Source organism: Rhinoderma darwinii, chromosome 3 (assembly GCF_050947455.1).
Source record: "Rhinoderma darwinii isolate aRhiDar2 chromosome 3, aRhiDar2.hap1, whole genome shotgun sequence".
Taxonomy (NCBI): Eukaryota; Metazoa; Chordata; class Amphibia; order Anura; family Rhinodermatidae; genus Rhinoderma; species Rhinoderma darwinii.
In genome coordinates, this window is record NC_134689.1 from 94,610,198 (window position 1) to 94,623,840 (window position 13,643).

A 13,643-nucleotide genomic window follows, 5' to 3' on the forward strand; every position below is an offset into this window, starting at 1 on the left:
CAAGCTCTGGCTTCAATTCCCTTAGCTGATGTCACAATCAGGAAATGCCCGCCCATTTCAATATGCAGCAAGAGAAGATTTTACATTTAGTCTCTGACATGTATAACGGCTGTATCTCAGGTTAGGAAGAAGCTATCTGCATAATATAAGTATCGTTGGAATTGTAGTGAATGGCTCTATTTAGCTGTGCAAAAAAATATTTCTAGGCCATGCCATTGGAGGTACGCTTTAATAATCATTTCATCCTTTTTTTTTAAGAAAAAGAAACTGAGACCTGGTCAGTCATTACCCCTTGGTGTTGAGGCATCTGGATTAGACAATTTAACAGATGGTTCCAGAGCACACAATAGGTCCTTCAAAAGAAAGGATCGAAAAGGAAATGTTAGAGGTGAAAATAATGTATTCATATATTTAACATTGTATTTACTTCATAACTGTGAAAAAGTATGCTAATATGACTTGCAAAAATATTTGGTACAAATTGGTGTACACTCACCAATCATCAATCTTGGTGGTATAAGATACAGAGCATTGCAATAAAGAGCAAACATAACATACAAAGTTTTCAAATAAACTTTCCAGCAACTAAAACATGTGTTTGAACCCTGCCATGTAACAAAGAGAGTAACTGACTGCGCTGTGCACCTAATATGAGTGTAAATATATATATATATATATATATATATATAAACACGTACATACATGCGTACACCGTTCATACAAGCGAACAGTCAGTTCTTGAAGTGGAGTTGGAAGCAGGAAAAATGGGCAAGTGTAAGGTTCTGAGCAACTATGACAATGGCCAAATTAGGATGGCTAGAGGACTGGATCCGAGCATCTCCAAAACGGATAGAACACACAGCTCATGTCAGCTTGCACCACTTGTGTCTGCATAGCTGCAGACTGGTCAAGGTGCACCAAACTAAAACATGCCCACATGTAAATGTGCCTACAATGGGCATATGAGCACTATGGGAAGAAGGCAAGCTGGTGGAGTCAATGTGATGCTCTGGGCAATTTTTTTCTGGGAAACCTTGTGTCCTGGCATTTATGGGCATGTTACTTTGACACGTGCCACCTACTTAAAGAGAACCTTTCACCTCTCCATACATGTGCAGCTGAATGCAGAATGTAATGGGCAGGGCTGCACAAACCCTGGGGCACTTAAAAATTTTTTTTTACTTCCGTTACTTAGATATCGGTGCCGTTATAATTGGCGCCCGATATTTAAATATCCCCCTGAACTGTCAATGGGGCGTGTACTGGCAAGGGTACGTGTTACTATTTAAAGACTTAAAGAATCTGCTGTTAATGCCTTGATGCCAAGAAACAACAGAACACCTGTCGAGGTATTGTTCAGCACGAGTTAACGGGTTAGTGCTGCTCTGGCGGCATGAGTGGAACCTACACAATATTCCCTTACTGCAATTCTTGTTTGAATTTGAGGAGTAGCTTTTGTGTATATATTCCAGATAATCCAGGTATTACTATAGCCCAATGAAAAAAAACAATTCTCAATTTAAAGATTATACCAAATTTTGGAAAATGGTAATGAAATCATGACTATAAGGGCTCTTGCACACTATCGTATTATGGCTCTGTACAATCTCCAAGTTGTAGTATGAAATACAGCACCCATAAAAGTTTATGAGGCCCTACTATATAACCCCTGGGGCCTCCGTATAAATCTGACTGAAAAAGAAAAATCATGGCCTTTTAAAATCCGATTTTCCACTAGGTGCTGTACAGAGGCACACAAAGTTGAGGCACACAAAGTTCTTAATATAGTAGCTCTGCTGAGAACAGATATAATAAAATAATATTACAGTTTACTCATTTAGTACCATAATAATTGTTACTGCTTGAGAACTACATAATTATAAAGTTTTAAAGGGTAAAACCTTCTAATAGCTTAAAGAAGCTATCCGCAATTTTTTTTTTTTACACATATGCGAACTCACCAGCAGTGTTTTAGCAGTGCCATTTGTTTCATCACAGTTCAGTTGCATCCATACTTTTTGAACCCTTTTATTACGGCCAGCTGTGTCATGTAATCTCAGCCTGACCACCAAAATAGACCATGCTTTCATGTGTAAGCAGGAGGTGACTCTGCCCTGTGTGGCTGACTTCCTGAGAACAACAGGATTATCACCTATCACATTTCTCCTGGCAGGTCTGAGGCCCCTCCCCTCACCACCCATCCCCCCCTCCTTGTTCCTCTGTATGTCCCCCATGCATATAGTGCTGCTGAAGAGATTATTTCTTCCCTATCTAAGCGACTTGGAGTGCAGTGATGTAATAGGTGAGTCCATACAGTAGCTACAGAGCTATAGAACTCTCTTTCCTATACTATCTGTTTGTGCAGTGTGTAGAGACTCCAGTGTATGTCTATGAGATGCAGCTTCTCATTGTCTCCTGTGTAAAAACTGACATGGAGAAACCTATCACTAGTAGGAGACAGGTTGAAGTTGCATAACATAGGAATACACTGAGTCTCTTCAAAGCCAGAAGCATCATGGAAAATGTAGGGTGCATTACAGAAATTACATCAGAAGGGCAAAAAGGAAACAAAATGGCAGACAACCCATAAATGGCACAAGGCATACAGAAGAGCCTCTACATTATTCTTTAATAATAGCCTATGCTGCAATATATAGGCAAAAAAAACCTATTTACACAGTTAAACAATTAACCTTTTCTGCAGGAGATTTCATCATAATAAAATTAAATAATTTATTAAATGATATATCATGAAAGCAGTGCTTGCTAAGGTGATAAGTCACAAGTATTAACAGTCGATTAAACTTCAACTTGTTTTATTACTACAATATCCATTTTTCCACAATCTTTGGGTAGGTGAATGCGTACAATCTTAAAACCCTGACACCTTACCAAAATGATGTGGGGAAACAACATTCGTAACCAAAATACCTCTCTGGGTTGGTGCTAATAAAAAGTATAGAATTGTCATGTTACCTATATTGACCTATCAAGCAGCATATGATAAAGGTTGAGACTCTGATCTGTGGATATAGAGTTATCTATGATTTGATTCAGTATTTTAAATTCTGCCAGGACTCAGAGATAGCCGGTGAGTCCTTCTTCTTCCCTCCCACACACAGTGATTGACTGCTCTTCATGTGTGCAAATTCATATAAGAAAAGCTGTCAATTCACCTGTGGGCGGCGGAAGCAGGACTCACATGCTTTCTCTGAGGCCACTTTCACACGGCAGTATTTTGGTCAGTATTTTGCTTCAGTAAGTCAAGTTATGTTCAGTAAGTTTCTGTGAGTGACAGGCACAGCGTGATCTCGCGAGATCACGCTGTGCTGTGTGAATTAGTCCCACACAAACTTTACCGAAGAAGTCAGGAGTGTGAATAGACATCACGTCCTGGCTGGAGGCAATGTCTATTCACTCTCAAGACAGTTCAGTAAAGTTAATGCGGGTGTATGTGACAGCACAGCATGATCTCGCGAGATCACGCTGTGCAGTGAATATGGACATGAATGGAGAGAAGTGTATGACACTGATTGGTCACACTTCTCTTTACAACGCCCACTTGGTGAAAAGGTAAAAAACGCCCAGTTGTCTATTAAGAAACTAATTAGCATAAATCTAAAATTGCTCATAACTTGCTCAAAAATGATAGTTTTTCAAAATAAAAAACACTGTTGTTATCTACATTACAGCGCCGATCAGATTATGTAGGAGATGGGGCACTTATAATCTGGTGACAGAGCCTGTTTAAGCAAAAAATCTATATATCGCCAAGCTCAGCATATCTCCCTCTATCCTAGTTTATACTGCCTTCAGATAGGGTAGCACAGAAGGCCACTTTAATGTAAATTAGTTATTGATATGTGCTTTATATGGTTCCTAAAACTCCTACTTTCTATTAAGGATTAAAAAAAAAAATTTACTTGCAAATTCACAGAACTTTCCGTAAAAGGGAATCACCAGGAATGTCACCAGATTTATATGCCACTATTCATAAACTGCAGCTATTCCATAGTTTATGAATATCAAGAACTGCATTGTGCGCTCAGTGGTCCTCGATATTCATGAGAATAGGCTCATTCCTCTCTCGTCATTGAAATACACTCAGCCGAGTGTGCATGTTTATGGGGTGTTGGGAGAAATAGCTGTTATCTCGTATATGGCCAGCATTAGTGTTACTGATTATTATTAAGTCTCTTAGTTCTTAGCACTCAGAATTCATGGTCTTTTGCATTTATTTGATTAGATGCCTTTGACAGCAATGGACTCTCAACGAGACGTGAGTCTGAAGGATCTCTGAACTCTGCAAACAGCCTAGATCTAAGCATCATATCCTCCTTCTCTGGCAAATCTGAGGTACCTGACATACAATAGATAAACTCTCCCTATTCATCAGTTCTATTATAGCTAATTTTTTTCAAGTACAAGAAAATAGATCCAGTCTTATCTAGATCTATCTGGATCTATTTTGGTTACAGGTCCTATTTATGGACAAAACTCTTATGGATAATGATAAATGACAAGCTATTAAGTAACCTTCTGGATAAGGGTGCCTGGATTAAGGGGGTTGTCAAGGATTAGAAAATATGTCTGTTTTTTTATTCAGAAACAATGCCACTCTTGCCCATGGGCTGTGTCTGGTATTGCAGCACATTGACTTAAATGGGAATGAACTGCAATTCAGATACAGCCCATGGACAAGAGCGATGCTGTTTGTGGAGAAAAAAAAAATGGACAACCCTCTTAAGACAATTTGGTCTTCCTGATTCCACTCCTGACTCCCCTCTCTGCTCATCACTCAACTCAACTCACTCAAGTTTTATCTTTTCTCTGTTATTCTGTTTTACTGAAAACAAATGAAGACATACTGTACAGAAGATACCGCAACTTTATTTGTTTTTTTAATAGGCCTCCATCACACAGCGCATTTCTTGTAGTGTTTTAAATTGCATGTAAAAAAAACACCTGCAGTTCAAAATGTTTTCTAATGACGTTTTTTACAAGCGTTTTTAGTGCCGTTTTATTTAGTGTCATTTTGTACATGCATTTTTCCTGGTAAAAAAGCTACTGACACCAAACACCACTAAAATGCTGCAAACAAAACAATATGTGTGAAGATGTTCTCAGATTTAACTACAGATTTTCAACTAACATTTAAAATGCATTCAGAAAGTCTTCAGACCCTTTCACTTTTTTCAAATTTGGTATGTTAAGGCCTTGTGCTAAAAAAAAAAAAAAAATCACGTTTTCCCCCATTATTCTGCACTCAGTACCCTATAATGACAGTGAAAACCGAATTTTCGAAATCTTTGAAAATTTATTAAAAATTAAAAACCCCAAATTTCGCATTGGACATAAGTATTCAGATCCTCTGGTATGACACTTGAAATTTAGCTCTGGGGGCCTCCCATTTCTCTAGATAATCTTTGAAATGTTTCTACGCCTTTATTGGAGTCCACCTGTGGTAAATTCATTTGATTGGACATGATTTGGAAAGACACACCCCATGTCTATATAAGGCCTCACAGCTGACAATGCATATCAGAGCAAAACCCGAAACCATGAGGAGTAAGAACTGCCTGTAGAGCTCACAGACAGGATTTTGTGGAGGCACAGATCTGGAGAAGGGTACAAAAACATTTCTGCTGCACTGAAAGTTCCCAAGAGCGCAGTGGCCTCCATTATTCTTAAAGCGTAGCTAAACTTTCGCAAAAAAAAATATTTCAACTGCTATTATGTCCCTCTATGTGAATACATTACTCCTAGCAATTTTTTTTTCACTTCAAAGTACCTTTCTTGCAGCTTTTTTTCTTGTGAAACCGTCTACATCTATTTTCTCACACTTCCTGATTCTGGCCGGTTGCTAGGGGCGTGTCTAGGGGCATGTTTTACTGTGTGTGATGTTACGGACGGAGCAGTCCTAGTCTTATCTGATGCTAATTAGCAGCTCAGATTAGTGTCCTGAGACAGAAGGAGATTCACATAGACCAGTGCACACCGTCTCTTCCATGCGCTCTGCTGCTAGAGAACTGTGTACTGTATGGAGGCAGAGAGACCTTCCTGACATCCCGATGGGGGCGTGCACATCTGACGTCAGGATCGGGCCACCACCCACCCGTACTCACAGGATGCAGGATTCATACACCGATACATTCACACAGTGTACGGATTTCTGCTAGCAACAGGAGAAATACAAGAAATATAATGTGGTAGAAAAGTGTCAGTGGCCATTTAAAACACCTATAACACAAAAAGGAGCCCAAATTCATGAATAAAGTAGATTACAAAATATATTTATATTACACATGCTGCTAGAAAATAAAAAGGTGATCAAACGTTTAGTTACGCTTTAAATGGAAGAAGTTTGGAGCAACCAGGACTCTTCCTAGAGCTGGCCTCCCCACCAAACTAAGTAATCGGGGAGAAGGGCCTTGGTAAAAGAGGTGACCAAGAACCCAATGGTCAATCTGGCTGAGCTCCAAATGTCCTGTGTGCAGATGGGAGAAACTTCCAGAGGGTCAACCTTCACTGCAGCACTCCACCAATTTGGGATTTATGGCAGAGTGGCCAGAAAGAAGCCTCTCCTCAGTAAAAGACACGTGAAAGCCCGCCTGGAGTTTGCAAAAAAACACCTAAAGGACTCTCAGACTGTGAGAAACAAGATTCTGTGGTCTAATGAAATCAAGATTGAACTTTTTGGCCTCAATTCTAAGCATCATGTCTGGAGGAAACCGGAACTGCTCATCACCTGCCCAATACCATCCCTACAGTGAAGCATGGTGGTTGCAGCATCATGCTGTGGGGGTGTTGTTTAGCGGCTGGGACATGGAGACTAGTCAGGGTTGAGGGAAAGATGAATGGAGCGAAGTACCGAGATATTTTTAATAAAAACCTGATCCAGAGTGCTCTGGATCTCAGACTGGGCTGAAGGTTCACTTTCTAACAAGACAATGACCCTAAGCATACAGCCAAGACAACACAGGAGCAGGGCTGGCACAGGGCGCATCACCCCAGCAAGTGGAAGGTGGCGCTGCGCTGGCTCCCCTCCCCTTATGTTTCTATAGCGACTGCTACGGGGCCTGCAGCATAAGTGCACCCCCCAGCCTGGCCCATAACATTTATGGGCCGAGCGGCCCGATTCGCGTCGATAGCACTGGGGACCCGGTGCTAGCGACTGCCACATTCACTTGTATCTGTGTCCTCTGGATGCAGGTACAAGAGAATAGTATAGGCTGCAGGCCATGTTAGGCCTACAGCCTATAAGACACACTCTGTCCCTGCCCCAGGCCGGTGTGATGACGTCATTGCATCACGCTGGTCTGCGCATGCGTCCTGTCTGGAGGCCGGTGAGCGCTCCATCCATCGCGGGTATGGGGCTGGGTAAGTAAATTTGTTTTTTGGGGGTGATTGCTGTGTGGCACTATACAGGGGGAGGGCTGACTGGCACTACCTACAAGAGGGCTGTGTGGTATTATCTATAAGGGAGGGTGTGTGGCGCTATACAGGATGGGGCTGTGTGGCACAATACAGGGGGTGGGCTGTGTAGCACAATACAGGGGGGTTGCTGTGTGGTATTATTTACAAGGGGGTGTGTGGCACTATACAGGGGGGGTTAAGCTGTGTGGCACAATACAGGGGGAGGGCTGTGTGGCACTCTACAGGGGAGGGCTGTGTGGCACTATACAGGGGGAGGGCTGTGTGGCACTATACAGGGGAGGGGCTGTGTGGCACTATATGGGGGAGGGCTGCGTGGCACTATACAGGGGGAGGGCTGTGTGGCTCTATACAGGGGAGGGCTGTGTGGCACTATACAGAGGGGCGGCTGTATGGCATTACAGGAGGAGGGCTGTTTGGCATTATCTAGGGGGGCTGTATGGCACTATCTACAAATGGGTGGCACTATCTGCAAGGAGGGCTGTGTGGCACTATCCCCACAGGGGAGTTGTGTGGCACTATCTACAAAGAGAGTGCTGTGAGGCATGATCTACAAGAGGGGGCTGTGTGTGGCGCTATCTACAGGGGCTGTGTGTGTGCCGCTATCTACAAGGGATGCAGTGGCACTATCGACGGGGCACAAAGGGGGCATTATTACTGTGTGGGGGCGCAAATGGGGCACGGTTACTGATGGGGCACTTTTATTGTGTCGAGCACTAAGCGATTATTATTACCATCTGTGGCAGTGTGGATTACGAGTTTGCTTAGAGGGTTGGGTATAGGTGGGGAAGGTGCTGGAAAAGCAAGAAACCAACATGTCTGTGTGTCAATTCTGCAGAGACGAGTCGTGGCTAGAATATGTCATCAGAGTGGACCAGATGGAGAAAAAAAGGGAAAGTGAATGACTCTAATCAGAGAAAACATCACCTTTGAGTCACTAGATATAAATGTGCTGTGATCACTTATATTGTCTGCAGAGCTCTTGTGTATAACTGACATCTACCGCTATATGGTCACTATATGGTCGTAATGTTGGTCTTTGTATAGTGGTTTTTAGTCAGTAACAGTATGGTGGGTATTATTCAGTCACTATGTGGTTATGGTGTGGCGGTATTATTCAGTACAGTATGGGAGTATTATTCAGTCACTATGTGGTTATGGTGTGCAGTTATTATTTAGTAACAGTATTGGGGTATTATTCAGTCACTTTATGGTTATAGTGTGGCAGTATTATTCAGTAACAGTATGGGGTATTATTCAGTCACTATGTGGTTGTGGTGTGGCGGTATTATTCAGTAATAGTATGGGGGTATTATTCAGTAACAGTATGGGGATATTATTCAGTCACTATGTGGTTGTGGTGTGGCGGTATTATTCAGTAATAGTATGGGGGTATTATTCAGTAACAGTATGGGGATATTATTCAGTCACTATGTGGTTATGGTGCGGCGGTATTATTCAGTAACAGTATATATATATATATATATATATATATATATATATATATATATATATATATATATATATATACATATTTATTTTGTTTGTGTGAGAGGGAGGACATATGCTTTGGGGCTTGCAACACTCCTGGGCACGCTAGAAATCAGTGATGCAGTTCTCTGCACACCGTCTTCTGAATTTACTGCATTACAATGATACAATAATTCAGCATTTGCGGCCCCACTTTTAATTTTTTCCCAGGGCCACACTTTGTCTAAAACCGGTCCTGGCTCCCGGGCCCGGCGACTCTGCAGCTGCCTTCCGGCCCGGGCGCTTCTTCTCTGCTCCGGCTGCTAATGCTGCACTGAAACTGAAGTACAATACAATGTATGTCAGACTCAGGGGGCGAAGCAGAGAAGGAGTGCCCGTTGGTGAGTGGTGAGCCAAAACCAACCAAAACTCACTCCTCGGGTCTCTAAGGCATTATTCCTACTTTGTGGGGACACTTGGGGGACATTATACTGTATTGGGTTCATTATACGGTGTGTGGGACAATATACTGTGTGGGAGCATTATACTCTTATGGGGCATTTTTTTTTATGATGTGGTGGGGCGCCAATTTTTTTTTTCGCATAGCGCGCCTAAGGCCGGCCCTGCACAGGAGTGGCTTGGGGATAACTCTATGAATGTCCATGAGTGGCCCAGCCAGAGCATTGAATTGAACCCAATTGAACATCTGTGGAGAGACAAAAAATATCTGTCCACCGACGGTGCCCGTCCAACCTGACAGAGCTTGAGAGGATCTGCAGGGAAGAATGGCAGAAAATCCCCAAATCTAGGTGTGCAAACCTTGTGGCATCATACCTATGAAGACCGGAGGCTGTTATCACTGCCAAAGGTGCTTCAACTAAGTACTGAGTATACTTATGTCAATGCAATATTTTCGTTTTTTTCTTTTCAATAAATTAGCAAAGATTACTAACATTCTGTTTCCACTTTGTCATTATGGGGTATTGAGTGCCGAATGATGGGGAAAAAAAACCTTAATTTTTTTTTGGGCATTTTAGCACAAGGCCTCAACATAACAAAATGTGAAAAAAATTGAAAGGGTCTGAAGACTTTCTGAATGCATTGTAATCGCTGCATTTTAGCCCAAAAAAACCAACAGCAGTGAGGGGTTGCTCTAGATTGGGTGTAAACAGAGAATAGGATGTGTTCTTTAGTTCACTTTCATTTCACCTACTGTCCTCCTTGGCCTGAAACATTCAGCTGTTTGAGACGACTCCTAAGTAGTCCATTTTTTCTTCTCAAGGCCATTTAAAGGTCCTTGATATGCTACCTCTTAATACAAGGATAAAATGTGTGCAGGATTACCCACGTCTTGAGTGATTTTATTGTGAATTCTATTCCCTTTCTTTTCAGCATGACAGCGGCAGCCTGTGCAGTACAGAATGCGACGCAGACTACAAGCCCATCAAATACTGCTGTGTTTACCTCCCAGATGGCACCGCCTCACTCACAGCTATCAAACCAGGACACACCATACGAGAAATACTGACTGGAGTCTGTGAGAAGCGAGGATATAACTCTTTAGATGTTAAAGTGTATCTTGCTGGAAATGAGCAGGTATTTGTATAGTGTAGTCCATATAAGATGATACGGTTCAATAACTTTTATTAATAACAACAGGAAATTGTTCATCAATGTAATTTTAAGAGTCCAACCAGAATGTCAAGTGATATACCGATTTCCATTAAGGCATGTAACGGCAATAAGGTCATCAAATATTTTTTTTTTTTTGCCATGACAGAAAACATGATGGGGGGTATGTACATGACAGGAATACACTTAAGGCAGATCTTCAAGTAATTATTCTCCTAAACCAGAATCCTTGGCCATCAGTTCCTCCATACAACATATTTCCTCAAATGTGTCCAGCCATTCCCGCATCTCGTTGGATTTCCAATACCTGGGTACGACCAGATGTGCGGCCTGGAGAAAGGAGCGAAAAAGGACCTTTATTCTGAGATAAGTGAGAACCAGGTGGAATGGAGGAAAGAGCAATGTCTAGCGTACACCTCACCTGAGATCCGCATGTCTGGCCATATAGGTCATTGTTAGAGGTTTCACTAGATTATTAACCCACCGTATATGGGACATAGTGCCCGCCTCCTTCCAACATCACAAACAAGGGTCTGGACAATCTTGATAAATGTAATATAGGGCCATAGGGGTTCTATACCAGCTGGATAGTATCTTGTAGTTCTTCTGTTGTAGCCTGCAAGATAAAGAAGATGTCCACCAGGGCAAAGGCCCTAAACCAACTCTCATAAGAGGAGAGCTGTAACTCCCTCTCCCAAATAATCACATATGACAAGAGTGGAATATATCCACTCCCCCCATCAGCAGTACGTAGAGTAGGGACACCAGATAAGAACAGAGTGAGGACTGGGAGCATAGGGACCGAGGTGAGGTCTTGTGTCGTCTGAGCAGGTAGGGGGAGATAAGAAACTTGGGAGGTTAATCCAATTTGTCCGGCATATGTGCAACCACCATATTTCCCTCAAGTTGAACCAACTGACTGTCATATTTTTATGGCCATAGACGTAAAATGAATGAGCTAAGAAATATTTGGACAAGGACAATTCTCGGAAGACTATGGTAACAATAATGCCACCAACATTCCAAGAGTTGATGTTAGGTAATAAAGTCATAACAATGTGCACATGCAAGGTCAGTCAATTGTCGAACAGACAAAAGACATCCTTCCTTTTCCTCGATTCTAAGGATCGGAAAGTGGCACTATGAACCTGATTTCACATGCTCTAGGAAAAGTCGTTTTCAAAAATTGGTCGTGCTTCAAATACACGTAACCACTCCGTATTTTCTTCAATGACAAGAATAAGAATTTAGCATCTGGACCAAATGACTTAGAAAATTTATTTTACCAAACGATACGACAATAGTCACCCCTTATCCCAAACAATAATTCAATGATTGATGAGAATTATTATTGGGTAATTTCTCGGCTCAGATTACTGTATCAGAATATTGTGGGAGATTTATTAAAGCTGTCTAAGAGGAAAACGGGGATTGCTGCTCATAGCAGCCAATCACAATGCTGCTTTCGTTTTTTCAAAGCAATTTACAAAATGAAAGCTAAGCTCTTATTAGTTGCTATAGTAAACAAGACCAATTTTGATAAGTGAGGCACAACTTTAGACATGTCTTAGTTGTATTCTAAAAAAAGTGGAAGATAATAAAAGTAGTGACCAATATAGATCCTACAGGAATTGCCACTTTGAATGGCAACTCTGCGCAGGAATGTTATAATATAGTCAGATTTACCACTAATGAAATAATCCAGGCTGAATAGAAGGGAACGACTTAAAGGCATGGTGTTGCCCGAAAAACATGTTTTTTTTTTTTTAATTAAACATTTAGTGTGTGGGTGATTAAACATTGTTCAAATTTTTTTTATTTTTTTCACGAGTCAGGAAATATTATAAATTATTTCTAATTTATAATACTACCCATTTTTGGTCACTAGATGGAGCTATTTCCCAAAATTGCAGCATTGCAACATTGGGTTAAAAGCTCTCGCTCTAGTGAGCTCTCAGCATCCCCCCCTCCTTTATCCTGGCTAGTGCCGGGATAAACGAGGGGTTTGAACGGTGTAACCTCCTACACTGTGTGTCGCCAGTTTTTGAGCTAACACACAGCGTAGTAGGTTTACATACAGTAGTAAACACACACAAACACGAACATACATTGAAATCTCTTACCTGCTCCTGCCGCCGCGGCTCCCTCCGGCCCGTCCGCTCCGTTTGCTGCCGCTGTTCCATGTGCACAAGTCCGGAAGCCGCGACCGGAAGTAGTAATATTACTGTCCGGCCGCGACTTCCGGTCCACAGGAAAATGGCGCCGGACGGCGCCAATTTCGAATAGGACTGTGTGGGAGCGGCGCATGCGCAGTTCCCACACAGACGCCGTACACGGCAGTCAATGGGACGGGAGCCGTTCGCAGTCCCTATGGGACTGTGGCTGCCGTATTCCATGTCTGTGTGTGTCGTTAATCGACACACACAGAAATGGAACAAAAAATGGCAGCCCCCATAGGGAAGAAAAAGTGTAAAAATAAGAAAAAGTAAAACACAAACACACAAATGAATAAAAACGTTTTTATTAAAGCACTAACATCTTTAACATATAAAAAAATTATTTGCCATGACACTGTTCCTTTAAGGACTTTATATTTATATCTACATAAAAATGATTTTGAGCTACATAAGAACTGTACATATAAACTTAAAACATAAATGTATATATTAACATATTATCTTACACTAAAATCTATAAAATGTAATTTTGACAAGCAAATATACACCTGCCTTCTCACCATTAATAACTTTGTTTTGGGCATGGTAGCTATAGAGGGATTGTGGCATACATAAACTCACCACTAGATGGCATATTTGATCTTTGCATAGTACAATAAAGGCAAAAAAGGCCATAATTGATACTGTTTAGCTTCAAGATAACCATAATCAATTATAAAACTAACAGCACATAAGGTATTAACAGAGTTACAATTGAATATATGTAAGTATCATATGCCCCCATACAGTATAATGGCCCCATACAGTAGTTGCCCCATACAATAAAATGCCCCCATAGCTGCCCCCATAGAGTATAATTCCACCATAGCTGCCCCCATACAGTATAACTGCCCCTTAGCTGACCCCATACAGTGTAATGCCCCATTAGCA

At 41.6% G+C, this 13,643-nt stretch overlaps 1 protein-coding gene across 1 annotated transcript in view; it reads left to right on the top strand.

Moving 5' to 3' along the window:
• RGS14 (regulator of G protein signaling 14) overlaps positions 1–13,643 on the top strand; it is a 119,352-nt gene that overhangs the window by 73,557 nt on the left and 32,152 nt on the right. The window contains exons 8-10 of the mRNA XM_075859375.1: positions 259–388; positions 4,247–4,356; positions 10,297–10,500. Of these exons, the coding sequence (XP_075715490.1) occupies positions 259–388; positions 4,247–4,356; positions 10,297–10,500 (444 nt within the window). The remainder of the gene's footprint in view (positions 1–258; positions 389–4,246; positions 4,357–10,296; positions 10,501–13,643) is intronic.